We start from the raw sequence: 26758 nt of genomic DNA, 5'->3' as shown, positions 1-26758 counted from the left end.
AATTGCCACCATTTCAGGATTTGGCCCTCGAGTCCTATCAGCTTTTTTCTACTCTGTTTTCTCTCTTCTTAAAAAAGAGGAAAAAATCAAACCTCCTTTTTCACTCCTTTATTCCAGTCTCGCTTCGTTCCCATGTTCTGGCCTCAATTTAGCAGACACTTCCCGAGGCTGGAGGATAAGTAATTGCTTTTTGGTGGCTTGCCTGCCCCTTGCATCCGGGTGACTGCTTTCCCTCCCCACCAAATGACTGGCTGCCAGCCCTGAGCCACAGCGGGGCCAGGGCAAAGCCCCTCGCTCACAGGCCCGGTGCTGGGGGGCTGCAGCCCTGCATTCCCCGCCCGCATTAATCCCTGCCATTCCTGCGTTAGGCAAGTTCCCAGATGTCTGTACTCAAGGTGCAGATTCCTCCCTGCGTTAGTGCGGCACTCCGCACAGTTCAGGCTGCAACGGTGGAGCGAACCGTGCCAAATAGATTTGTCAAGTCTGCCGCAGCTTGATTTGGTGCCATGAGGAGCGGGGAGGGGGAAGGGGGTGGACAGACAGGGACTCTCTATTCCTCTATATACATGCAGATATATACATATACATATATATATATACACACACACATACATATATATATATATGCGCACGCACAGATAGGCATATGGGGTGTATCAAACACTGCTCTCAATTTCTGTCGGCTGTGTGGGCCAAAAGCAAATCTCTGCCATGTTATAAGGCGGGTCAGCTAACATTTACATCTTCATCAGGCAACGAAAGCAAGAGAAAACCAGCGAGTGCAGGACAGGAGGGGACAGGGGTGCTCCCTGCAGAGGATGGGGAGCTCTGACCTCCTCTCTTACACCCTCTCCCCACTTCCCCTCCCTCTGGTGTTTTGGAGGAGAGTGGGGCCAGGGTGTTTCCCTGTGAAACATGATGGCTCACCTTTGAGTCCCCAGCTGCTGGCACTCACAGTGAGGGAAATGGGAAAGGCAGGATGAAGCAGAGGAAAACAAGATTAATATGTGCTCGCAGCAGACAGGGCTGGCTGGGCTGTTTCCGTGCCAAGCGCTGCTGCGTTTCTGGGGTGGGAAACCGGCAGGAGAGGAGGCCCACACTCACACCTTCCCCCTTCTGCCCCATCCCTGCCGGGATTTCCCCCTGCCTGGCAGCCCGCTCCTCCCAAAGCACAGCACACCCCAGATGTCGCCCTGTCGAGGGGGTGATGCTCTGTCCTTGCTTGGTACCGGGGGAGAGGCTAACCCAGCGATCTGGCCAAAGGTGCAGAGCTATCTTCCTGTGTGTCCCCTGAGACAGGCGATGGGGAGGAGAGCGGCCACTACCACATGTTGCCCCACACTCGCCCCTTACTACCCACCAGCACGTCCCCATGGGAGAGGGCCAAACAACCTCTGCCCCAGAACGGCTGCTCTGGCTCTGGCCTTCCCTGTTGCATCCCCCTCTGTGTCACCCAGGGTCAGTGGCCCCAGAGGTTATCTTCCAGGCACCGACCCTGGTGTGCGTGCCGAGATCTTATCTAGCAGGTTGCAAATGTCTTTAGAAAACAACAACTCATTCTTGAACCCAAGGAAGGAAAAGAGCACCTGGCAGGATTTGAACTTTTGGTTTTGGCTATTTTCTTCGGACAGATTCAACTATGAGGATTTTGTCAGAAAACAAAGCGCTCATCCATTCTGATCCACTTCCTTCTTTGTAAGGTCTCAGGTTCCAGCTCCTGTGTGGGCTGAGCTGCTCTCAGTAACTGCAGAGGTCAGCTCACAGGGATCATCTAGTGTGGTGAGGGACTGGGGGACAGGATGGGTGTCAGGATTCGGGGTGCATTGGGACTGTGATGTGTGCTTTCGCTGCCTCCATTGCCCTATGTGTGAAATAGGAGGACGCAACTGAAACATTTACTTTGACAATCTGTAGAAGTCAATGGAAATGGCAGCAAGATCCAGCTGATGCGCATTTTCCATTTCCTACGCATTTTGATGGCTTTGTGCTTGTCATCAGCTGACCTTCCTGGGTGGTATTTCAGGTGGATGCAAGAAGGCAGGTTGAATTGCTGCAGAGCCAAGTATCTCATCTGTGCATAGAGCTGGGGACATCAGAGGTGTTTGGTGCTGGCAGGAATATTGAGGATGACTTTTTGGAGACCCTTGTGCCTTCCCTTAGGAGCATTCCTCTGTCCTTTCCGTTCTTAATGCAGTCTTCTGTGTTCATCCACCTGGGGAGGGAGAGAAAAGCTTTCGGTCCTGTGGCTTCTTTGTCTGGACAACTCAGGAAAAGCTTGTGTGATCAACCAGAAGGCCACAGAGCCCAGAAGCATCCCCAGGTCCCAGCCGGCTTCTGCTGCTTTTGCAGGCAGGACAAAGACTTCAGGCTTCGGGACAGGCAGCCCCCCGCATTCACCCTTGGTGCAGTACCAGGGGAGAATTACAGCCCTCGCTTTCCTAGCAAGGCTGCAGCTTTGTCCTTCTGGGCCTGGTATCTCTTTGCAGGCTAACAGTGTGCCGCTCCTCGTGTCCCTGGTGACTCCTGGATCTGAGTGGAGCCTCTCAAAGACACAGCGCTGGCAAGCCCAGCCCAGCACACTGTGCCTTGCCCAGACGGCTGTGCTTCGTTGAGTGTTGCCAAGTATCATTTTTCTTTTACCTCCTTGTTCCTGGATTTAATAAATCCAGAACTATCCACCCTCCACTCGAGCCAGAATCCTCCCACCATCAAACATGCCCCATTTTATGCCTTCCCTATCTGACAAGGAAAATAATCATCTCCCCTACTTTTCTCCTTCATGCTTCTCTTTCTAAATCCTGAAGCCCTAATCCTGTTAGCATGCTCTGTTCCAGGGCTCTGTCTCCACGGGAGTAACATAATCCTGCAGTAAATCTAGTGGGTCCAGAGAGACACATACATACGGACGAAGGCAGGGCTGCTGCCATCCTTGGCCTTCTCCGCTGCCTCCCCCAGCCGCTTTCTTTAGCTCCCCAAGAAATTGCCTAGTGGCCAAGCAGCACAATAAATAAAGCGGGAGAGAGGTTACCTCCTGCCCCCTCCCTGACTCACTGCCTCTTCGACTTCGCAGCGCTTTTTGTCTCCCTGTCCTTCACTCTCTTCACTCCAAACTGCCATTGGCAAAATTCCCATACTCACTGGAACTAATGCAGCTTCAAAAATCCCCCCATCACCCTGTGGTGGTTCCAGCAAGTATTGGTGCGGAGCCTGCATGCATGTGCACATGGAAAACTTGCCCAATCCTCCTCTAGCCTAGACTTCATCTCCCACCACTTGCTTTCTGCAGCAAATTAATTAAGTAGGTCAGCTCTCATTGATTATCAATTTAATTTTACGTGTAGACCTGCCGACTGGACTAAGACGGAAGTAAATGTAAAGTATATGGGGAGGGGATAAGCAGCTTTTAGATGCAGCAGTGAAAATGAGTTCCCTTGACTGCTTCTTGGAAGGTGCTTTTAATTTGTTAATGGTTTTCCCATTCGTCTTCTGGCTCCGTCACCCTTCAGCGCGTGTGCGTGTGTATGTACGTGCGCATGTGTGCTCTCTGCTGAGTGTGTATCTATCTATCTCCCTAGATCACAGCCAGATTTTTTTTTTTCTGCTGGTGTAAATTACTGTGACTTCTTATACTTCGATGGCGATATGTTGATTTACACCATTCGAAGACTTGGCTCAAAATATGTGCTGAGTGGGATGAGAAGCAGATAGGATGGGAGGAATAGCAATGTTCTATTTTGGTAAGGGGGAAGAAATCTTTGCTTTCTTGGCGCTCCCAATTTCACACATTTTCCTGCTAGTTCTTCCCATGCCGTGAGTGCTAATTTGAGGCAGGATATAGAGCCTGTTTGAGTCAATGGGACTCTCTCCACATTGTGCTCGGGCTCCAGGGTCAGCATTTTCAGTGCGGAGAAACCGCATGCTCAGGGTCAGACCCTGGTCGGCAGCACTGGGACCTGCGGGCTCGCAATGCATTTCTGCTCGGGAAGGAGGCTGAAGGGCCCGGCACGTGGGAGGACCCCGCTTCTCTAACGGCACCCACCTCCTGCCCTCTGAAAATGGCCCCTTTCTGTTATGCTGAGCGGGGTGCGAAGCAATGGCTTGCTGTCATCAGTTGGGGCTTTTCAGAAACAAGATTCACGGGGGCAGATCCTGCCAGTGCGGCTGATACTAGAGCTGGAAGTCAGGTGCCATTTCTGCCCTCGTGAACTGGCAGTCCGGAGTGTCAAGGCCCCGTTCAGAGTTACGTAGCTTGTTGAATGTGATCTAGCCTGAGGAAATTACTGGGCCCCAAATCTAAAGCAGAATTGAGGTTGCTCTCCTTGGAAGCAGGTGGTTGGGACTAAGGTCATGTAAGAGATGCTTTCAGCAATGCATGTGGTAGTGATAAAGTTTTTGGGCTCAGTCCTGCTTCTGCTTTCTGTCAAGCTTGACTTTGCAGAAGTCAGCAACAAATTACGCTGGTGTAAATTTGGATTCTGGCCCCTGATGCTCGTATGTGCGAAGTGAGCTAAAAAAGAACAAAACTGGAAATATGTTAAACCAAAAAGAGCAGCAAACCTCATCAGTGACTGTTAAACATGCTGGTCCATATGCAACCTTTGGCTCATGGAGTCTTCAAACTGCTGATTGTGAGAAGCGAAGAGAGGTTGCCAGGAGAAGACTCCCCCAGGCTTGCTGCCCCTGGGCATCTGCTGGGCCACCATCAGGAGCTGCCCCCTGGGACAGAGGGACCTTTGGGCTGACCTGACGTGCTGCTCCTCGTGCTAAAATAGTTGCACTGGCTCAGATAAACATTTCCTGTCCTCTGGTGTTAGGTTCAGAGGTAAGGTGTTGTGTGTCAGCTTCTGTGTTGACATAAAGCTGGAGGCTTTGCTGCAGTGTGGAAATGTATCCTTTCAGCCTGTGTGTGTGTGTTCCCAGGTTTACAAGACACACACACACACACACTCGAATGCCTGGAGAGTGTTTCACAGTACCCACTCTTCTTATAGCCCTCCTGCTGGAAAAAAGGGTATTTGGTGTCTGCTGAGCAAGGAAAAGGATGGGAAGTGGGGTCAGACAGGATAAAATAGGATATTAAAAACACATAAACCATGCTGTGTTGCTAAACGGTAGCAGCATGATATATATTCTCCAGATTAGCATTTCTGCTCAAGTTCGCATCAGCCCCAAATCCCAATTACCAACCAGATTTGCAACCAAGACCCTCTGTAGGGCGGCCGCTCCCTGCCCTGGCAGGAGTCCCGCCATCCTGGGCTGGACGGTGACAGCAGGGGCAGCCCAGAGCTGGTTGTGGTGCTGCAAACAGCTGCTGTCCCTCGATGCAAACACCCTCCATGCACCCTGGCATGCTGGATCCTGGGAGAAGAGCAGTTGCATGTGCTGTCTGCAGGCCTAGAGTGCTGGGAGGCTTATAGAATGCTGCTTAACTGCTATTCAAGGAGAGAGGCCAGGATACAGCCTCACCCCTTTTTCTGTCCTGGGTCACAGGGATCTGCAGTTGAATTGTTTGACTCTTGCCTCCAACAGAAGTAGATCAGTGCCAGAGATTACACTCTCCTGCTTTGCTCTGAGATAAACTTAGCGGGAGCTCCTGTGCTTAGCACGGCATATGCAGGGTAGGAGCCTGCAGAAGAGCCCAGCCAACATCTCAGTGAGGATGCGGCTCTTGGCTGAGACCGGAGGATGCTCTAGCCCTGTCCTGAGAGCCTGCGTGCCTGGAGGGAAAGTGGGCAATGCCTGCAGCCTCAGTCTGTGAGCTTCAGTGCTTTATGCTGGGGGCAGAGAACGGGTTGAAAATTACCCTCAGGTTGGGTATTTCCTATTTTCCCCTCTTTGTTCCCCACTGTGGCTCTGCAACCTGAAACAGAAACACAAGTATCCAGTCCTGGTCCGGCCTATTAAAATAACAGGAAGGAGGGGTGGATCTAACGTCCATCTGGTAGTTATTGATTATGGCCATCTGGTAAGGCAGCAGCCTTTTCATACCATGTTGGATCATAAACCCTCCTGAAAAGCTGTCTCTGTGTGGCGGGCTGCATGTGCGCCCAAGAGGCAGGAGCGAGGGGCGGGCTGGGACGGTGGCTCATCGCCCCAGGCAGAGGCAGCATCCTCCCTGCTCCTGCCGCCGCTTGCACACAGTGTTTCCCAGTGGAGCTCGGTGCGAGGACATGTCAGGCTGTCAGCCCATGCACCCGCAGAGGGGAGGCAAGATGTCTCGCAGCATTCGAGGACATCGGGCCTTTTGCGTTGGAGTGGCTCTAGGTTTGGGGGTGAGCTTGAAGCAGCTGTGGCCTGATAGTCCAAGGTGCCTTTGGGTTGCCATGAGAGGCAGCAGGGCAGCAAGCTCCTGGGTCTCTGGCCTGATGGGTGAGTCCATCCACCATGCTGCCCTGCCACCGGCTCAGCTCTCCCTGCCGGCCCCGGGGGCTTGCCCTGGCCAGAGGCTGGCCCTACTCAGAAAGCCTCTCCTTGGATATCACTGCTAAGATTATTTCGACCGGTGATCATCATCTTTCTGCCTGGAGAAGATGTAACCATATTTGTGCCCTCTCTCCCTTACAGACGTTTCAGGCCAATGAGGACAGCACAGAGGTGGTTCTCAACAAAATCCACAGCCCGGTGCTCACACGCTTCGTGCGCATCCGTCCCCAGAGCTGGCACAACGGCATCGCCCTGAGGCTGGAGCTGTATGGCTGCCGCATCACCGGTGAGGGTCCCCTCCTCCCCTCGGCCTCAGCCCTCCTCTCTGTCTCTCCACAGCTGTCATGGCTGCTTGGAGTGGGAACAGCGACACTGTGAGCAGCATGGAGGCACCCATGCCAAGGGACGTGCTTGGGGAGACAGGCACCCAGGCCCCAGAGGCAAGGGGGAACGTGCCTAGTGCTGGTTTAGTGTCCAGAGTGTAAACCTGCTGGGAAAACCACGAGCACTCCCATCCACCGCCCCAGCTGTTCATGCCCTTTCCTTCCCTGCAGATTCACCCTGCTCCAACTTGCTGGGAATGCTTTCTGGCCTCATCCCTGACTCACAGATCTCGGCCTCTTCCATCAGAGGCTACGACTGGTCTCCCAGCATGGCCCGCCTGGTGAGCAGCCGCTCAGGCTGGTTTCCCCGCGTCCCCCAAGCCCAGCCTGGGGAGGAGTGGCTGCAGGTGGACCTTGGTGTACCGAAGAATATCAAAGGCGTCATAATCCAGGGGGCTCGCGGAGGGGACAGCGTGACCACCACTGAGTCCCGCTCTTTCGTGAAGAAGTTTAAGGTGGCCTACAGCATGAATGGAAAGGACTGGGACTTCATCCAGGACCCCAAAACAATGCAAGCCAAGGTAGGCACTGCCTCGAGCAGCTGCAAAATGAGATGTTTCTGGCTGTCTTCAGTCTGCCTCACTGGGTCTTGGGTAATTAGCTGTCTCTCCCCAAAGAGACCTTGGGAGTTTGGGTTGTCACCATGAAATCCCAGATTGCGTCCCCTGGTCCTGCTCCTAGGCTGTACTAGAGGGTGTAGGTTCCATTTTGCCCCAGAGATGGCAATTTCCATTCATTTCTTATTGTGGACATCACCTTCTGCTCCTCCCAGCTTCTGCAGGTCAGAGCCCACAAGATGGTGTGTTCAACTTTGTTTTACACAAACTAATTACATATTTTAAGGGGAAAGGTATTGCTGTTGAGGCTTGCACCTCTGGAAGAGGAAGATGAATTGCAGCTTCTCTTTGGAAGTCCCTTTTGCCTCACTGGTGTGACCCTGAAATTCCCTGTGTTTTTCCCTTATCATTGGAGTTCTCCATAATTTTTCTGCTTAGCAGTATGGGAGTGGCTGAGGGCTTGAGTAATAAATTCTGCTACTGCCTGTTCTGCTTTTATGCAAACTCATGTGCTTCTGAAAATTTGGGCAAGTTTTAATTTTCCCTGATCCTACAAATGAGTCTTAGGAGGCTTGATGCTATCTATAGCCCTCTGTTTATTCCCCACAGACTTGAGTTGGTGCACGTAAGCTGAAAAGCAGCAGTACTTGGACTGTAAGGAAAACTGAGCGCTTATCCTAGAATATGCAGTAGCTTCTTTATTTGCCAAAGCACAAATCTGATCTTATTTATGTGTGAAGCTAGTGGATGTTCCCCAGGCTTCCCCTGAATGGCTTGGATCAGAATCTGACCCCTGGATATAAAGCAGAGGCCAAGAGAGATTGTGCAAGTTTCTTAGAAACAGCCTGTCTGGTCCTCTCGAAACTGAGGAGGAACAGCCCAGTTCTGCTCAGCTGGACTCGACGGCCTGGAGTCGGACAGCTAAACTATTTCAAACTGCGGCTGTGTCCTGCCAGACCCAAATTGTCAAGTCTGATGGAGAGCATGCGGGATGCACACATCACTTGCCTCTTCTCTCTCTCTCTCTCTCTCTCTGTAGCTTTTTGAAGGCAACATCCACTACGATATTCCTGAAGTCCGGAGGTTTGACCCTGTTCCTGCCCAGTATGTCCGAGTGCACCCAGAGAGGTGGTCCCCAGCAGGAATAGGAATGCGCCTGGAGGTGCTGGGCTGCGACTGGACAGGTAGGAGCCCCTGTGCCTCTGTCTGCTGGCTCCATCAGGGCTGTGGCGGGCACTAAACCAGCAAGGTACAAATGTAAGGTTATTTCTCTCTGCTGTCCCACCTCAGGGCCAAACCGTGGTGGGGAGACTGCAGCCATGAAGGCAGGATCTGCAGTGTGGCCTGAGCCCATCTTTTTAATTCCACTTTAAAAGGAACTGGCCTGGATGCAGCATGTAGCAGCAATGTTTGGACCCCAATCCAAGCTTTCACACAGAGCCCCATGCAGGATTTGTTCCCACCTACCTTCTCCCTCCTTTCAGATCTTTTATCTGGATGTTGTGCAGACTTTCCCACTCTCTGTGTTAGATAACATTTGGGCTTTTTAGTCCAAATGGATAAGACAAAAAGTAGGAAGAGCAGCAGAGGTGCAGAAGAGGGGTGTATGACCAGTACAGGTATCTTGAGCTGCCTCAATAAGGTTTTGCTGTAAAAACAACTGTTCCTCTCTCATTAAAGCCCATGTGGAAATCCTTTTGCAGACATGGTTGGGGAGTTAACTCTACGACATCTCTACAGCATCTCTAGGGATCTCCAGGGAAGTTTGTTCATTTTTGCCCACCTGTTTTTCACAAGCGGTATGCATTGCAGCCACCATTACTTCTAATACAGAGGTGAAAATTGTCTAACATACTCACTGGGATCAGTAGAGGTTGTGCCTCTGACCCTTCTGAAGCTCCATGGTGATTGATTGCTCCATAGTTTCATCCCCAAAAGCCAAAAAGGCACCCAACAGCTCATCATGTCTGATGCTAGCTTTTCAGTGCCAGGGGCTAGTTGTCCCTTTTTTTAACCTATTTTATTTTTTAATAATCTGCTTAAATCTGAATCTGGTGTCCAGATGTCAGTGAATAAGAGATATGATTTCTGTTTTATAAACACATCTGTAGAAGGCATTTTCTTGTATGAATTCCCATTCTAGGAAGCTTAAAAGACACGGAGCTTTTTCCCACCCTTTTCTGGAGTCTTTATTAGTCTTTCCTCCTGTGATGTGCTGTGAGATGCATTACAAACACTTAACAGGAAATCACAGAACACACATACACAAAACTAATAATGACAATTTGTCACCTTTGAAGTCAATCACAACTCTCCCCTTGGACTCGGAATCCATTGTAAATCATCTAAACTTTAAATCAAGAATAGATATTAATTTAAATCTTACAACATCTTTGGGATGTTGTAGGAGAAGCAGGCGCTGTGGCTTTCATGCAAGCAGCAGAAGCTGAGACTCCGTGCAGAAGTGGTCAGGCAGCTCCCACATCGCTGCTTCCTGCAGCTCCCGGGAGTCTCCAGCTGCCAGATCTCTGCAGACCATTGCTGGCTGGTGCATCACAGCACTGCACCGCTGCCGCAAAGGCAGACAGTCGCACAAGGCCTCTGAGCGCGTACATGACAGCCCCTCCATTGCACTCCTCCAAATTAGAGAATAAGAGGGGTTTGGCATCCTCAACTTCTTGCGCTGGTTTTGGTCCAAATTTTCTTTTACAGCTACGTCCATGTTTTTTCCAGGTAGGGTGCTTTATGGTCATTTCCCGGTGTGGCTGTCTAATCATTTGCACATTGTAATGTTTAAAACTCAACTGCCAAGTCGTAAATATTCGTAACTTTATTGATCTGCAGGCATCCAGCTTTGTAATCAGAGCAGGGCTTGTAATCTGGTGGATTCACCATGTTACAAAAATCGTTTATATCCCTGATGCAACCTGGGGAACAGAGATAGCCTGTGGCATTATCTGCATGCTAAATCCAGGCTGGCTGCATGCAGCAGTCCTTGACAACGCCAAGATGCAGCCTTCCTTTGCTGGGAGGACCCAGACACGTTACAGAACTGGCTGTGAAAACTCAGGCAATTGCACTTGCTTGGGAACAAGATTAAGAGATGGATTAAAACAAGCTGAGGACTGAAAGTATTTTCAAGTGAGGGCCTAAGCCCATGTGTACCCTGCCAAGCTGTTTCTATTTCTTATCAGCAACGAGCATCTTAATTACTGAGTCGAACAGGTAACAGCAACTGGGCTCACAAGCTAGTTGGCTAGTAGCTCAAAAATTGGGAAGCAGGCAGTCAGCAATTGGCTTCTTTCAAAGACCTGCCAAAATTTTTCCTCTGAAGAGTAGAGATTGATGAATGTTCACTTGCAGCTGGTTTTCTCTCCTTTGAAGTTCCAGACATCTGGTTTCAATTGCTTAGTGACTTTGCATTTTGATCAGCAGTTACCACCAGTTGCACAGACACTTGCTGGGCCAGGGAGAGAGAAAGCGAGCGAGCAAGACCTCTCTTTTTCACTTTCCATTTCACACATCACGTTGTCCTCCCTGCTATTTTCATTATCTCTTGTAACCATCATGTTGCAGCTCTGCCATGGTAACTGATTTTTCAAGACATATTTCTGCGGCTTGTCCAGGGCAATGCAACACTGTTGATTTACATCCGCTCAGCATCTGTGTCCCGTATGGGACTTGGCTTTCAAGGTCCTTCCACATTGTCACATTTCAGCTATAAATCTCAATATAAAAGAACAACAACCTAAAAAAATGCACCGGCTCTAAATAACTTGCAGCTCTTGATATGTTGCCTTCACCTGCTGCTTTTTTTTTCCCCTTTTTTATGACATTTTTCTGTGCCTGGCTGCTTGCAATTTGCTTCTTGGTTGCGTTTGGAGTTTTATGGGGTTGTAACAAATTTGAACTTACAAATTAAAAGACTTTGAGGTTATTTGATATTTTATCCTGAACAAAAGATAGCCACTGGGGAAAAAAAAAAAAAAGGTAAAAAACCCCTGAGAGTTTATGTGCAACATGTTTAATAACAGGAAAATAAAAGGGCAGAAGGGAGCCTATGGAAAATATTCAATGTATTTAGCCATTTCCTCCTGCTTCTGGCTTTATTAAACGATATCCTGAAGGGTGCCAACAAAGAAACACAATCACACATAACTGAGCAAAGCAGCCTCTTTTTAAAAGTGGAAAGAATCAAACCTGCTGTACTCCAGTTAATGCACCCGTAAAAGGAGCGACTGCTGGAACCTAATGTCGTTTACTGTTGATCTTAATATCCTTCCCTTGCTTAAATTTCCCCTGACACCTGCTTGGAGGTTGTTTCACAGGGGCCATGTTGGAGAGAGGGAAATTGGACGGAGACCCTTTGAAAGTGTAGTCAGGAGCCTGGAGTGTGAAACCAGATGCTTTCTGCAGTGAGCCAGAGTGTGCTGGGGGATCCTCTGGGTCCCTTTGCAGTTACGTCATTTGTGGGTTTGAGTGACTTGTTTTATAAATTGACACAAATGGTGGGAATGTTGTGTGTGTTTTTAATGTGTCATATGCCTTTATGAAAGAGAGACATTCTGCCTGTGATCTTTCTTATCCAGTAATGACAGCTAAGTGAATTGCCAACACCAGTGTAGATTAAAAAATTAAGAGAAAAAGTAGCATGTCTGTCTAGAGGAGAGCCTTGTCCAACGGGAACTCTAAATCAAAGGAACTCCCATATGGAAACAGCCAGTTCACTTGAAGTTCAAACCATGCTGACATTTGTGGCACGTGGAAATTTCATGGTATTCTTGTTCTATCTCTTCCTGCCATTATAAGAACATGAGAAAAAAATTTTTGCTTTGTTTCCTCCTACCTGGGCTTTTTGTACTGTTTATTGCAAATAGCATCTCTACTCCTTTTTTTTTTTCCAGATGTAAAGCCCACTGCAGAGACGCTGGTGCCCACTTTGAAGAGTGAAGAAACCACCACCCCATACCCAACTGATGAAGAGGCAACCGAGTGTGGCGATAGTTGTGGAGAAGAGGAGGGTATGTATCAGAGCAGCACATCTTTATCTCAATAAGTGATGGGTTAAGACCTAAGCAAATACTCTTATCTTCCCATTAGCTCCTATACATGAGGCTGATTCCTGGAAAGCTTAGGGTAATATTATTAGTGATGGGCCAAGATTAAAAAAAAAACCAAACCAAATAAAATCTGGCAAAATCTGATAAGTTATATCAAGGAAGGATGCAAGAGCAAGAGACAGCAGCTAATTCAGTCCTTAGGGTACAAGACTTGAAGAGCTGCTCTTCCCGTTTCCTTATGCGACCTGAAGAAACTCACTTAGTGCCCTGTTTAGAGCCACCTCCATTCCAGGTCCCCTTGGCTGGATGTCATAAATTCAGAAAGTAATTCAGGGGAGAGATTCAGACTCTGGTATGCAAGGCTCCTTCTGCAGAGGTCACAACTGCAGGAGTAAATCATGACATGTAGAGAAGGCTGATGTCCTGAACACCTATCTGTTAAGGATCTTCCCAAATATCAGCTACTTAAAATTTAGGAGGACAGTCTGGCTCCTTGTGTAGGCAGCAGAGAGAGGGGAACACTAACTCTCCTGGCAGGAGTTCCTCCCCCCAGTCTTAGATGGCTGTCACATGCACAGGGAATGGTTTGGTATCTGTGGCACTTTGCCTTTTCTGACACAGAAGAGGCTGAACGTTAGTTTAGACTACATGCTGTGCTTGTTAAGAGCCAGTGCTGGGGGGACACACACACTAATCTTCTCTGCCTCAGATCCCAACCTGTAAAAGCAGACGTCATAATCTTCTGCTCCTTGCAAGGGGGATGTGAGCATCTAAAGCCTGTGAACTGTCCACATTAAGGGGAGAGGTCACAGCAGTACGGCAGAGCTGTGCAGGGTTAGTTGTGCAGTGCAGCGTGCGGGAGATGCACGCCCCTGGGAATGACAGCAGAGCCTGCGCCTCAGTGCTGGGGCATTTACACAAGGACTTCAACAAGAAATCTCACAAGGCAACGCTGTCCTTTGAGATAGCTCCTAGGACTTCTGTCACTTCAGCTTCCAGTCCCAGAGAAAAAATTAATAGGTTTTAAAATAAATAAATTAAAAAAAGAACATTAATTGGCTTTTTCACACCTCCCATCAGGATTCTGCTGTAGTTCAGTTCTGGAAATGCAAATTGCAGAAGTAGCTCAAAGGGCCTGATTCTCATTGCTTTGCCTCACTGATAAGCGTGTGCAACCCTGCTACCATCGAGGCACTTGGGAAACTGCCAAGAGGAAATTTGGGCCAGTAATAGTTTCTGCAACACCACCATTCCTGGGCACAGTCCAGGGCAAGAGAGAGAGCAGAGTATGCCGTGGAGCGTGGAACCAGCCTCCCCATCAGCTTCCCTCAGATTTAGCAACAATTTTCATTCTCATACTCCATAAACAATGAGTGTGTTTCTCTGGACAATTAGATTTATGACAGCCAAACAGAAACAATGCTGCTCTCCAGGGTATGAGATTAGATTGGAATAAAAGGATCCATGATCTGCATTGTTTTATTTCAAAGTGGGAGCATGTAAAGACAGCCCTCTGCCCCTCGCAGCAAAGTTCCCCTGATGCCTATCACTTGAGTCACTCACCTCCTCCTGGCTATCACTCACTTTGTGGGCACTGTGATTTAAAACTTCCTCTTTGCTCAGGAAAAACCCGGCCTATAATTGGGCTCTGACGTGCATGTCCGCTGAGAGCTTGGGATGGTCTCAGACCCTTTCTCCAGCCTCCCTGCCTGCTTCCCCAACCAAAGGAGCCAGCAGCTGCCGTGCTACTACATGCAGGCCCTGGCATGTGCCCTCCTGCTCACAGACCTCTCCCTGCAGGAAGGCTCTCCAGAGCTTTTAAAGCTGTTGACACAGGGGAATTAGCTCTGCTCCTGTTTCACAGATGAAAAGTTAAATGACTTGCCCAAAGACCATGTGGTGAGTCCATAGCAGAGCTAGAAATAGAGGCTGGCTCCTTTCGCTCAGAATCCAAAAGCTTGAGCTCATGGTGGCCCCACGTTTCCCCTGGTAGCATTTCCACGAGAAGGTAGGAAGCGGTGAGTGACAGCTCGCCACGTTGACAGACAGCTCCCGTCTGGTGCAAGTGGCTAGATCTGTCACTCAGGAGCTGGGTTTCTGGAGCACTTGAGATTCTCCTTTTGGAGCCAGAGCAGGAACTGATGAGCACAGGGCACTCAGGAAGCACTCTTCCCTGACATTTAAGAAGGCATTTAATATTTGACCACTCTAGGGGATGAAGAGAAGGTGCTGATTAGAGTCTGGAAGCATTTGGTACTTGCTTTTATATTTGCTTAGTTTGGTGGATTAGCCGCAGGACATGGTGTGAGCATTTTGATGATGCAGAACTTAAGGCTGATCCCTGGAACTGGTGAAATATGAGATAGGTTAAAAGCATCAGTGTGAGTGAGATTTCATGCTTTCTTCAATATTTATGGCTTGCCAGCTATTTTAGTTTTGGGTCATTTTTTAATAGCAACACTTTTTAATCCAACTTTATTTTGCTTCTATTTCTTTTTATAAGATTTCCATCTCCCTGCAAACTTCAACTGCAACTTTGATCCCCCTGAAGACCTCTGTGGTTGGTCACATGACTTGGCAACGGGTTATACGTGGTCTTTTCAGCCTACAAGCACCTGGATTGGCAACTCTGAAGCAAGCCCTGAGACTGTGCCTGGTAAGATGGTTAATACCGTACCAAAGCAGGGAAGAGGGAGCTGATGGGGCTTTCTCTGTGTGAACAGTATGACTGATCGTTGCACAGCTATCAAGAGTTGTGAAGACTGTGCAGAGCTGAACGTTTTCTTTTGTGGAAGCTTTCAGATGCTTTGCTTTATGGTTTCATGACTTATTTATAGGACTGTGACCGCTGACACTGAATTATACTAATTGTCCTCTTGAGATAGCCTTGAATCAGACATTGGGCTTTGAATCCCCTGTGACCACGTAGGTTAGTCCAGGCTTTGTTCCCCATCCTGATCCAAATGTCCTCCATAGAACCCAATGCTTTTCCCCCAGAATGCATTTCCTCTTTTTGTTAGAGATGCATTTCTTCCTCCCATATGTTGCTGAGATTGCCTATAGTCTTCAGCTATTCTGCACTCTGGGCTTACATAGGCTGGATTTCAGCCTCCTCCAAGTGAAGGATGAGCTAAGCCCAAAGAACACAGAAATATGCCAGCGTCTTGCTGTTTGACTTGTGCTCTTTTTCTCTTCTGTGCTTTAGAAGCAGAAGATTTACATGAGCATGGCAGAGCCTAATTTATGGAGGACCTCACTGAGATGTGCTGGCATGGGTTGGAAGGGAGCCTGCTTCTGGCAGTGTGGTTGATAGATCAAGTTCTTCAGCTTCACATCTTGGAACTCACCTCGGGACTAGTGCCCTTTCCTTACCCTCGTTGACTTTGTGGCACGGGTGGCACAAAGAACATTTGCCAGTTTCCTTATGACAGTAGATCGTGTCACCGTAACATCGCTTCTCTTCACTGTCAGTCATTGCTTATGAAACTCAAGGCTCCCCCAGGGAGAGCTGGCTGATCTTACCTGTCTTCAGCTCTGCCCTGACGCCCGGTGACTCCAGTGTCTGCATGCCATGCGCCCAGGGATCTGTGCATGTTGCGGGCTCCTCCCTGCCCTTCCCCCCAGTAAGGTTGAGTCTCGAGATGCAAACATTCGAGTGAACCTGTTAGCCACCTGGCAGAGGCACTGGCCAGATTGGCAGTGCCGTCAGCCAGTTGGAAAGCCGTGCAGCCAACACCTGGTAGGCAGTGCTAAAGAGGAAAATATGTATTCCAGAAACATATGGGAAGAGGAGAATCTGCTATATCTCCACACACAAATCACCCCCACACAAATGCACACATCATTTCTCTCTTCAGCTCCTGAGGTGCCCAGCATTTTTCTGAGACTGCTGTAGGTGCAGCCTATATGGACATCTGACAAATTCTTTGGCATGACATAGGGTCACAGTGTCTGCTATGGAGAAAAACATTTTCATATTTCAAGTGTTTATCTCTTCAGCATTTGAGTGCTTTAGAAGATTAATATCTGGAGCTCAGTGGAGCCTCAGGCAACAGGAGAGAACACTTACAGCCAGCCCCAGACTTAATAACCCTCCCCATCTCGTTCGCTGTAATAATGTTTAATTAATATAAGCCTCCTGCAAGTAGGATAAAAATTACTTATTTTTATAATTCAGACTCAATTTTTCATTTCATTTCCTCTCCCCCGAGTCTCCCTACAATTAGTTGGCCGTAGTTTCTTAGAAGACTCTGTCGTATGTGCGCACGCGTGTGTGCACGTGTGCACGGCCCAGGAGAGCCTGGTGCTGCCTCAGACAGCTCAGCACACAGTTGTGGTTTTTACCCTTCTTGCACCCTTTCTTCTCTTTCTTTAGTTAGTTATGAGTTGCAAAACCTCATTGCTGTGGCCGGGGGGACTGTTTCCTGCTGAGTTCAGTGATGCGGTTTCGTGCCAGCGCAGAGGGCTTTCCGTTACGGTGCAGTGCTGAGCCAGGCACCGAAGCCCCGTCGGGGTGCAGGCGGGCGCCTGGCAAGTTACGGGCTGTACAGGCAGAGGAAGAGGAGGAGGTAGCGGCTCCAGGGGGCTGAAGTGACTTGCCCACGGCGGTCGAGGAAGTCAGCAGCAGACACCGGGCACAGGCTGAGGGATGGCTGTTGGCACTGCCATGGGATCAGCCTCCCAGGGGGTCGGGCAGGGATGCGCCCTCCCAGCGGCTGTGCCCACGCAGCGCAGGGCTGCGGCGGGGCCGGCATGCAAAGGCGTCGCTGCCGTGCCTCACTTCGGTCCTGCTCTTAGAAATTAAGAAGACGTGACACAAAAGGAAACAACTATTTGCTTTTTTCCTCCCTGCACAGCTTTTAAAAGCAACTCAAGAAACATGAAAAAGAGGCGATGCCAGCCCCTCGGCAGGGACAGAATCGAAGCATTGTTTGGTTCACACTCCCCCATTCTTCCCGTGCCTTGCACTCCCTCCAGCACTTTGTTTCTACGTAGAAAAATTCATCCTCAGACTCCAGGGAGCAAGGAATGAAAAGCTCTTGTTTGGGGTGGTCTTTTCTTGTGAATTCCCCACGCCGGGGTGAGCAGTTTGGGTGAAGGAGAGCAGCTGTGCTTGGTTTAGGGGCAGGGCGAAAGCTAACGGGAACTCAAAGCCACCGGAGCGCGATTTACTCTGATTTAAAGGTGCTGGCCTGGGCTAGAGGCTGTGACTGCTCCACAGTAGCAAGGAAATGTGCTGTGCCTTTAAGAGCCATGTGGGAAGTGTTTCTGTTTCTTCTGAAAATGGCAAAACAAAAATTAAAAGGGAAAAAAATAATAATGAAAGGAGGAGCCCTGGCTCAGTCTGCATGAGAGAGAGGGGAAAGGAAATGACCATGGTGAAATATCCTCTGTGAAGCACTTGATTAGAAAAGTCTGCTGAGAGACAGGCCTGAATTCCTCAGATATCTCCCGATTTCATTTTATGCGCCACATGCAATTCCTCCTCGTCTTTGGCGCGGAGAACTTCTCGAGACTGACAAGACACCCACTGCTCTCATTCCACTATTTTTATTTCCAAGATACTCTTTCAGGCAGCTCTGCATTTCTTTTTTTAGCCCTGTGTTCCTTGGGCTCTTCGCACCATGGATTAGCTCCACGTCCTCTCCTGCAGGCTCCCGTTACATGTCTGAGGACCCTGTTGGTGAAAGTGGACCCAAAGTGCCCAACTCAGCAGAAACCCAGCATGGTTCCAGCTGTTACCCTGCCCTTTGCAAGCCTAAAAAATACTGTTGCTCCCTTTTCCATGCACCCAAGAGAGATTGCCAGGATTTTTCCCTCTATGGATTTTCAGATGCTTCCCATCTGTAGAAAGATTCCCCTTAGCTGCACCTAGCAAGCTTCAAGGAGCAACAAGTTCAGGTTTCAAAGAGGTTTCATCCCCGCTCCTGCTGCACGCAATGGCAATGTGCCATTGGTGGTGTCAAGATAGAGGTCTTAAGACCTCAAAATAAATCTGGGTTGGTAAGCTGGGCACCTCAACTCTTCACTGTCTTTGAATTTCACCGGGGTTTCAGTCCTGAAGGGTGTAAAGATCCTGGGTTGTATTCTTAGCTGGTAGGTGCGCTTTCGTTGCTTTCAGAGATGCTACGCTAATAAGCCAGCACTGAAAAGCTGGAATCAGTGTGTTTTGCCATTTTTTTCACCTCCTCTTTTCTTGCAGTCGTTAAGTAAATACCTTGTGGTCGTAGAAGAGCACTGTGGGGGTCTGCACCTCCACCACACGCTGCTTCTGATTTGGGTGAGCATGGCGTCGGGGTCAGAGCCCCGGCAGCATTGCGAACCCCACGTTGTTCGGATGTTGGCAGCTGTACATGCACGCAGAAAAGGAAGCGATTTTAACCTTGCAGCGCTCCTGCCCACATAGCTCTTGGGCTGGGCTGCAAAAACCCTCTGAGAGCTTCTGTTGCGGGCCGTGGCCTCGCTGGTTTTGAGGGTCGGGAATGTGGCTCATTTGGGTTGCAGGCGCTGCAGGGAAAGGTTTATTTGTTTCAAAGCCTTTCCAGCAGAGGAATGTTTGTAGTGCTCTGAAGTTTCGTAAGAGCTTATTTTTTAAGGAAAACAAATGTTGAGCTGGTTTTAAGCTGATGGTGACCCTTTACCATTCCTGTGTTTTTCCCATAGGATCTTTAAAAGGGAAAGTTTCATATTTTTCCTGTAATCCATGAGAAGTTCTGCCTGTAGGCCTTGATCCTCCTCTGTTCAAACCAGCAGAAAGGTTTTCATGGTGTTAATGGAGCAGGGCTGGACTGAACTGGGTCTGTGCCTACTCTCATGAGACTTAGTCTCAGGGCTTGTGCCTTTGGGATACATTTTGACCTTTAGGGTCAATCCTGTCCCCTTTGAAGCAGGAGGGAGTTTGGGGGGGGGGGGGGTGTGAAAGTCAAGCACTTCTGTGCAATGAGTGAGCAGCTGCACGCTGTGGGAAGGAGACCACATACCCAACTCTGTCCCTCCCTGTGTGTGGTGCAGATTGCCTCTCAGCAAAACTGTACGCGGCTCTCCTGACCCTCGTTTGCACAGTGAGGACAGCAAACCCTAAAAAGTCATTTGTGCCTTGGCTGCCCTCAGCATGGTGGAGCTGGGACGCCCCAGCAATGAGATCACGGGAGTTTTGCTGAGCATTGGCTGGTCTGTGCGAGTACTTTGAGCCTGTGGCTGTCCTCGAGCCTGTGCTGTCTTTCATGAGAGAAGGGACTGGGCCACGGTCCCTCCCTGCATTGCCAGCAAAACTCCGGCGCACTCGGGCTGTGCTGGAGGCAGAGGAGGAGAAACCATTCCTCTGAGGCTCATCCATTTCTTCGCTTCTCGCCTGAGTCCTTAGTCAGTTTTTGGACCCAAACACCAGTGACACACACTGCCTATAAAACCTGGCTGGAATGCTGTCTGCAAAGCAAGACAGTGTCTCTCAAATCTTAGCACATGCATCACTCCGTCAGTTCGCAGCAGTGACTTAGCAGCCTGTGAGTCACAGAGCCCGATTCGGGAAAGCATGCACGCGTGCAAGCAAGCTGCCGTGCCCAGCGTGTGCGGCAGAAGTGCCAGCTCGGTGGATTAATGCCTTTAATTGTGCATGCACGAACATCGGGTGCGGGTGGGTCTGCGCACACCCTTTCATGTGGGGGCATGCAGGGTGCCTGCCAGGCTGGTGGTGGACACGGCGCAGTGGCAAGCAGCTCACTTAGCATAAATGTCAGGCTCTAATTGGCATTTGGCTTGTCAGGGACACTGTGCCCTCCCTGCACTCCCGGGGGGAGACAGCGGGACTCACAATTGCGCAGCACTGTTGAGGATGCGAGGCTTAATTAAGAGAGAGGATGTAATGGCTCGTCCATTAGAAAGGCTCCAGAGAGCAGGCGGAGGGCTTGGTTCTGGGCAGGTGCGGGGTTTTATGCCTTTCACGGACTGATTTAGAGACTGAAATGGCAAGGACTTGGCAGGCTAATTAACACATAATCAAAATTGAGGGGATTTTCCAGCAGACGCAGTGATCTAGTTAATATAAATATTAGTTTTACGGAGGATTGATTTCCCTTCGTAAATGAAAGTCTGTCATTGAGGAGAGGCCTGTCACTGAAATTACGGCGGCAGCCTTTTGAGGTGAATTTGCATGATTTGCCAAAAAAATTAAAAATATAATAACTATCCAGTTTCAATCTGCATTTTCATGCAGCTGCTACCCCCCTGCTACCAGAGCACCCTGCAGACATGAGGGGATCTGAGCTGATGCACTCCCCAGTAAAGGCAAGGGCTGATGCATCCTCCAGCTCACATACCCCAGAAGAACGTCAGGATCTGGCCCCGCTGGGACGTCTCCCCAGCCCTGACACAGCACGGTCAGGGGTGGCATTTGGGGCTGTGCAGGCAGCAGGCAGGGCCCAGAGCAAAGAAGTCACCTACGGGACTTGGCAGACAAGAGGTGGCTGCTGGTGGCCTGCGGTGCTGCCAGTAAAACACTTGGTGAAACAAACTCTGCAATGAAGAGGAGTGTGGTGACCTTTGGAGGGACATAAGTGAAGGCATTTCAGCGTGGGTCTTCCATAGGAGCAGCACCTGTAACTCAACAATATTTAGCAAGGGGGAAACGCAGAGGGAATCTGAAATCTCAGTAATTGCTTGTGTACATCCTGCCCGACATGTTTTGCTGGAAAGCCTCCAGATGTGCCGAGGAGGGAAGGTGCTTTTCTTGGGGCGGGGTGAGATGTGCAGGACCTGAGCACAGGCAGGCTGACCTTGCGGAGGGAGCGGCTGCCGTGGCTTGTGGTTGCAGCCTGACCCAAACAGCCAGGCTTCACCCCCCGCCGCCCCTAATGTCCTCTCAGATGGCTTGCTAGCAGGAGAGGATGGGCGCGCCAAGAGGAAACCGTGTTGGCCAGATGGTTTGTTTGCAGGGCCCGGCTGGTGATTTATCCGGGACTCACTGCCATGCACGTACAAGCAACTCTACCATCGTCTGGCTGGGGACGGTTGCGTGTTCACGCTCCTCTGGCTCCCCTACATCCAGATGATCCCATAAATCTTCCATGAGATTTATGCTGTAGCATCAGTTGCAAAAACAGTGGTAGGTTAAAATGCCAGAGCAGGTTTGTCCTGCCTTCTTTGAGCCGGCGCTTTGAACTACCAGAGCCAGTTCGGTGGGGGATGTAGCTGCTGTGTTAGCTGGAATAGAGGCTGCAAAGCAAAGTTCTGGGAAAGAGATTAAAATGCATTTCTGATCCTGGAAGAATTGATCAGCTCATCATTGCAAGGCTCCCTTCAAGCATTTTTAGTAGGGGAAATCAGCCTTTCAGGTGCTTTCTGTGCCAAAGGCTTCCATTTACTGTATCAAACAGAGCGACTACTGGAACCACCGGGCTCCCACATGCTGTTCCAACAATTAGCTTCACAGTGCCCTCGTTCAATCAGTCTCAGCAAATTTGCAGGGCTTTTCAAAAGGTCCAGCTAGCCATTAGAGTGATCCAGCCATTTCATCTTCAAATGACACAGAAAGTCACGTCTGCTTGCAGTCCACTCTCGGTTGCAGAAGCTCCTGTTACCAGGAGCAGAGGTGTGTGGTACCCAAACCTACTGCAACTTGCAGGGGAGCAGCTGGGTTCATCACCCAAGGACTGAGCCTCTCCACAGCCCTTGGGATTGCCAGCAGGTCCTGGAGAGGTCTGTGGGCCCCAGCAAGCGCTGGGCAGGGAGCACAGAAGATGCAGGGTTTGGGAGGGTTCCCGTGACTCTGAAAGAGCCTGTGTGGTAGGGAGGGGCGTTGGTTTTGGCTGCGGTTCAGGAGTTTCTTTGATTTCACAGCCTGATAGGAACAGGAACAAATTGGGGGTCACTGTCATCCCTGGCAGGAGGGATGTGACTCAGAGGCACGCAGGCTCTTTTGCTGAAGTGGCGGAGGCAGCAACGCTGGGTACTGCTGGCTCCCAGTGAGGGGTGTGGATCGTGGGGGCCATCCAACTGCACAATTAACATAGTCCCCTGGGGTCAGCTGTGGGCTGTGTTGGATCCAAGAGGGGCTCGCATCCCTGCACTCAATCAGGCTGCCTAGATACTGGCACCGTAGGTTGGTCCTGAACTTTGAGGATCTGGATTTGATCATTCTTGAGCCTGGCTGGTGCTTTTATTAAGGATTTGCCTGTGAGACCATTTCAGCTGTGAGACAATTGTATGATCGCAGTCTGATTTGCTCTTCCATCTTGTTTGTTGTTGCTGTGTTTTTCTTGTTGTTGTTGCTTTTTTCTTTGAAGAGGCTTGTAGTGAATTACAAAAAGAGGATTTTAATTCAGGAGACCTTGATGACTTATTATGCCTTATCGCTCCTTAGGCATGGAGTACAGCTTGTTCTTTTTTTCATTCTTCCTCCACTTGTTTATCTCCCACATCTCCTCCTCCACCACTACCACTCCGAGGTAAATCACAAGAACACTCCTCCATTAGAGAACGGCATGGTACTTTTTCAAGTGATTCACTCAAGCAGGAGTGGGCAAACATGATTTCATCTTTTTTTCTGCTACTGTTTGTTGGCATAAAGTGCCAAGTGGCCCAAGTATGTTTCATAGGTGCTGGAAAATATTGTTGGAAAATGTTGCTCTTTGTGTGGCCGGTCAGGGACAGATTTGTCCTTCACGCAGCAAAATCAGTGAAAGTTCATATGGAGTGGATACGCTTTTGCAATATTTTGATCGTACATCCCAGGAGTAGAATGATGGCAAATCTTTCTGCTGTCTTGTCCTAAATTTATTTTAGAAAGCTGTGTAGCTCACGGTGGTTGGTTTCAGCCCAGCTCTCTGGCAGTGACAAACTTGCAGCAGGGCCAGCGGCTGTGCAACCACTGATACATCTCCCTTGGGCTGGGATGTCACCAGACTGCTGCAGGGCAGCACAGTCAGCTGCTGTTCGCTGGGTGGGACCTGTCTTGCAATGCTCGGGAACTGGGCTCTAAGTTCAGGTCTCTCTGGTTTAAGTTTTGGAGGTGTTTTGGGTAAACTTTGCAAACATTCTCAGTGCAGACGCTGATTTTTTGCCATTGCTGTGGGCACTGAAGCCACAGAGGGAGTAGGGCAAGCGAGAGGTGGGTTGCTGCTCCGAGTTTTGCCCATCAAGCGCAGCGGGCTAAAACGTGGGGAAAGGAAGCGACAGACCCTTAGGTGTGGTCCTGGGGCAGAGGTAACCCCCCTGGGCTGCAGGAGGGCTCACACCTGCTGGTGTGAAGCACCAGTGACGCTTGCCCAAGAGCAAGCACGTTCATCCCTCTGTTGAATGCAATGCGCAGTACAGCAGTATTTGTCATGGGCCTGCCTGTGTCACCTCGTACTGCGGGCACTGCAGTCACAGCAACCCAGGGGGCTCTGTCCCACCATTGGTCATGATGGGAGGGGGCAGGTAAGGATCTGATCAGTGACACGCTTGGCTTTCAGTCTGTGCTAAGGGACTTAAGGCATCCAAGCTGCAAATGGGAAACTCCTTGAGGAGGCTTCTCAAAAGAGAGGGCTGGCAACTACTGATTCCAGACCAAATCAGCTCTGCCCAGGGATTTGCATCCGTGGGCTTTTGCTGCTATTGGTATTCAGAGCAAGTATCTCCAATTCCAGTCTCAGCCTTGAACTTCTCCTGGGATATCAAATGTACTGAATCTCCTCCCTGAGGATCGACAAAAAGCATGGCACAATTGAAAATGTAATATTAAACAAGCGAATCCCCTGCTGTATGTATTTCAGCTACCTTCAAGTTTGCAGCTACCCAGTTGTCACCTGTGCATACTTCACTCACTGGGACCACATCCTTCCTCTGTGCTGTGCTTTAGGGGCTGTTTTGCTGCATTACAGAAAAAACGACAGCCAGGCTTTCATTTTGTCGTGTGTATCCTCGAAACAAAATTGTCAGCTAGACCCTGATTGTGCAGTATTTACCGCTGGGGATGAAAAGAAGCAGGATGAACACAGTTTGAGATCCCGATCCCGAGATGAGTTTTCAGCACCAGTAGTTAGGAAAACCCACCTCAGGCTTATTCATTGAGCAGAATAAACACACACCCCCCCCAGTGTCATTATCACGGCGTCACTTCTGACAATAACTGCTCTTTAACTTCTAATTATATCGATCTTCGGCTTACTGCTTTCTGGTTTTGCTGTTGGCCTCCTACCAGTGGTGGCTGGTGGGGGAGGCGTGCTCCTCGGTGCCCTGCCCGGGCTGCACAGGGCGCAGCAGTGGCACGGCTTGCCACGCGCACGGAGGGTGCTGGTGCAAGACCTCACTCCTGCAGGCGTGGGAGTGGGAGCCTGCCCAGCACTGCCACAGCCACCTGGCAGGAGGCGAGATGCTTGTTGCAAGTGGCTGCAGAAAATAACGTAATGGTGTTTTCTTCTTTGAACAGACAGCAAGAATTACCTGCAGCTCCAAAGCAACGGAAGGAGGGAAGGCCAGCGAGCCCGGCTCATCAGCCCCACCATCTATCTGCCCCGGAGTGCTGTCTGCATGGTCTTCCAGTACCAGGCGTGGGGCAGCAATGGGGTGATGCTGCGGGTCTGGCGGGAAGCCAGCCAGGAGCACAAGGCGCTGTGGGTCATCATGGAGGACCAAGGAGAGGAGTGGAGGGAAGGCCGCATCATCTTGCCAAGCTATGACATGGAGTACCGGGTAAGATGCTCGGGGAAGGTGTGCTGGACCCGGCAGGCATCTCCAGCATCTTTATTACAGTGTTTCAGAGCCAGGGTCCATTCATCATTAGGGAATGTGGCTGTTTTCATTGTGTTTCTCGAGTTACTATAGTAACTAAACGACACTGTTTGTTATTCAGAGAGTGCCTGTCTTCTGCACAGACTTGGGCCTTTGTTCAGCCTGTTGCCTTTTATATTCCTCAAATTTCCCACTTTGCAATTATTTTTTTTGTTGTTTTGTTTTGTGCATTCTCCCCACCCCCAACTGATGGTCATCAGATAGTCTGGCCAGGGGCAGGCACGCAGCTCCAGGGAGCAGACCCAAAGCCTGCAGCCAGGAGAGGGGGGAAGCTGGGAGGGGGCACAGCCGGCTCTTAAGGGTAGGCAGCAAACAGCCTGTCTCCAGCCTCAGCTGCAAGCACTGGCGTGGGAGAAGGAAGGGGGAATGCAGGTTCGTTTGTGAATCCACTTCTCAGATACCTGAGACCGGATCAGAGGGCTGGGTGCAGCGCTGTGGGATCAAGGCCCAGTCCCACTGTCAGGAGATCAGTGGAAGAGAAGGGATGAGCTGGAGGGATCTGCGCTGCTTTGCACGGCTGCCCAAGCCCCTCTGGCACGGCTGTGCCAGTGCCCCGTGGAGAGGCTGCTGCTTCCAGGAGTGCCCTTGGCGTGCTTAGCCCTTCTGGGCAGCACGCCGTGTGCTAGGGAGCCAGGGCTGCTGTTGTCACTTGTTAATGAGCATCAGCACGGCATCCAGCACCCTCCGAAGCAGAAGGAAACACTCACAGGCCAAGACAGCGCTTTGACGACCACCCCAGCAGGGAGCCGTGCTCCGGCTGGCTCCCAGCCCCAACCCTGACCCAGGGAGCTGCTGCTCTCAGGCTACTGACCCCTCCAAACTGCTGCCTCCCGCGTGGGTCAATGGCACGAGCTTGGGACCTGCAGCTCTGACACCCTGTCCCGTGTGCAGACAGACACCCGGCTCTCCAGGGAGGCCTTCTTGCAGGCAGGCATAGGATCGGGCTGCCCAGCCACCCCAGAGAAAGGGGGCACCTAAAATGGGGAGAGGAAGTTTGTGAAATACATAGCCCTAGGAAATTATTTGGACCCTTGAGAGTAGTCAGGGAGATAGAAGGCAAAAGCTTTGCACCAGAGCTGCACAACTAGTTTGCATGTGTGTGTTTGGCTTTTTAATAAAATACCAGTAAATGTAATATGCCTACAGATAAGAATGATGGGCACTGGCTGACTACTTTGTGCGTTAAACGTGAATGTACTGGCATTAGCTAAATAACAGCATCATTATGTAAATAATGCAAGTCTCTCCACTCAGCAGTTCTTAGAGCTAACAGCTCTATTTATTTTTGTAAATATATTTTGCCTGTGATTAAGTAGGAATAAATTGACCCTTCTCCTCTAACATTTCAATACTTCTTATGTAATGTGGATGGAAACAGCACTTTACAGTTAATGTAGCTGTGCATTTTGTGTCCTTCCTTTCCTTTTTCTGATCATAGCCCAGTTAATACCATGGGCCAAATCTGCTGCGGCTACAAGTCAGCGTTATGCCACTTGCATAATTTGTGCAAGGGCCGGAGGGTGGCCTGCGATGCTGAACATTGATACACTGAGTCTTCATCCCATGC

The 26758-nt window shown here is 49.9% G+C and overlaps 1 protein-coding gene across 6 annotated transcripts in view; it reads left to right on the top strand.

Moving 5' to 3' along the window:
• Window positions 1-26758, top strand: part of NRP2 (neuropilin 2) — an 88583-nt gene that overhangs the window by 38821 nt on the left and 23004 nt on the right. For all 6 annotated transcript variants that reach the window (XM_075756442.1, XM_075756440.1, XM_075756441.1 and 3 more), the window contains exons 8-13: window positions 6565-6709; window positions 6978-7327; window positions 8403-8547; window positions 12268-12384; window positions 14927-15079; window positions 24830-25092. In XM_075756442.1, coding sequence (XP_075612557.1) covers window positions 6565-6709; window positions 6978-7327; window positions 8403-8547; window positions 12268-12384; window positions 14927-15079; window positions 24830-25092 — 1173 coding nt within the window. The remainder of the gene's footprint in view (window positions 1-6564; window positions 6710-6977; window positions 7328-8402; window positions 8548-12267; window positions 12385-14926; window positions 15080-24829; window positions 25093-26758) is intronic.

This window comes from Balearica regulorum, chromosome 6 (genome assembly GCF_011004875.1).
Source record: "Balearica regulorum gibbericeps isolate bBalReg1 chromosome 6, bBalReg1.pri, whole genome shotgun sequence".
Classification (NCBI taxonomy): domain Eukaryota; kingdom Metazoa; phylum Chordata; class Aves; order Gruiformes; family Gruidae; genus Balearica; species Balearica regulorum.
This window is presented reverse-complemented; position numbering and strand designations above follow the sequence as displayed.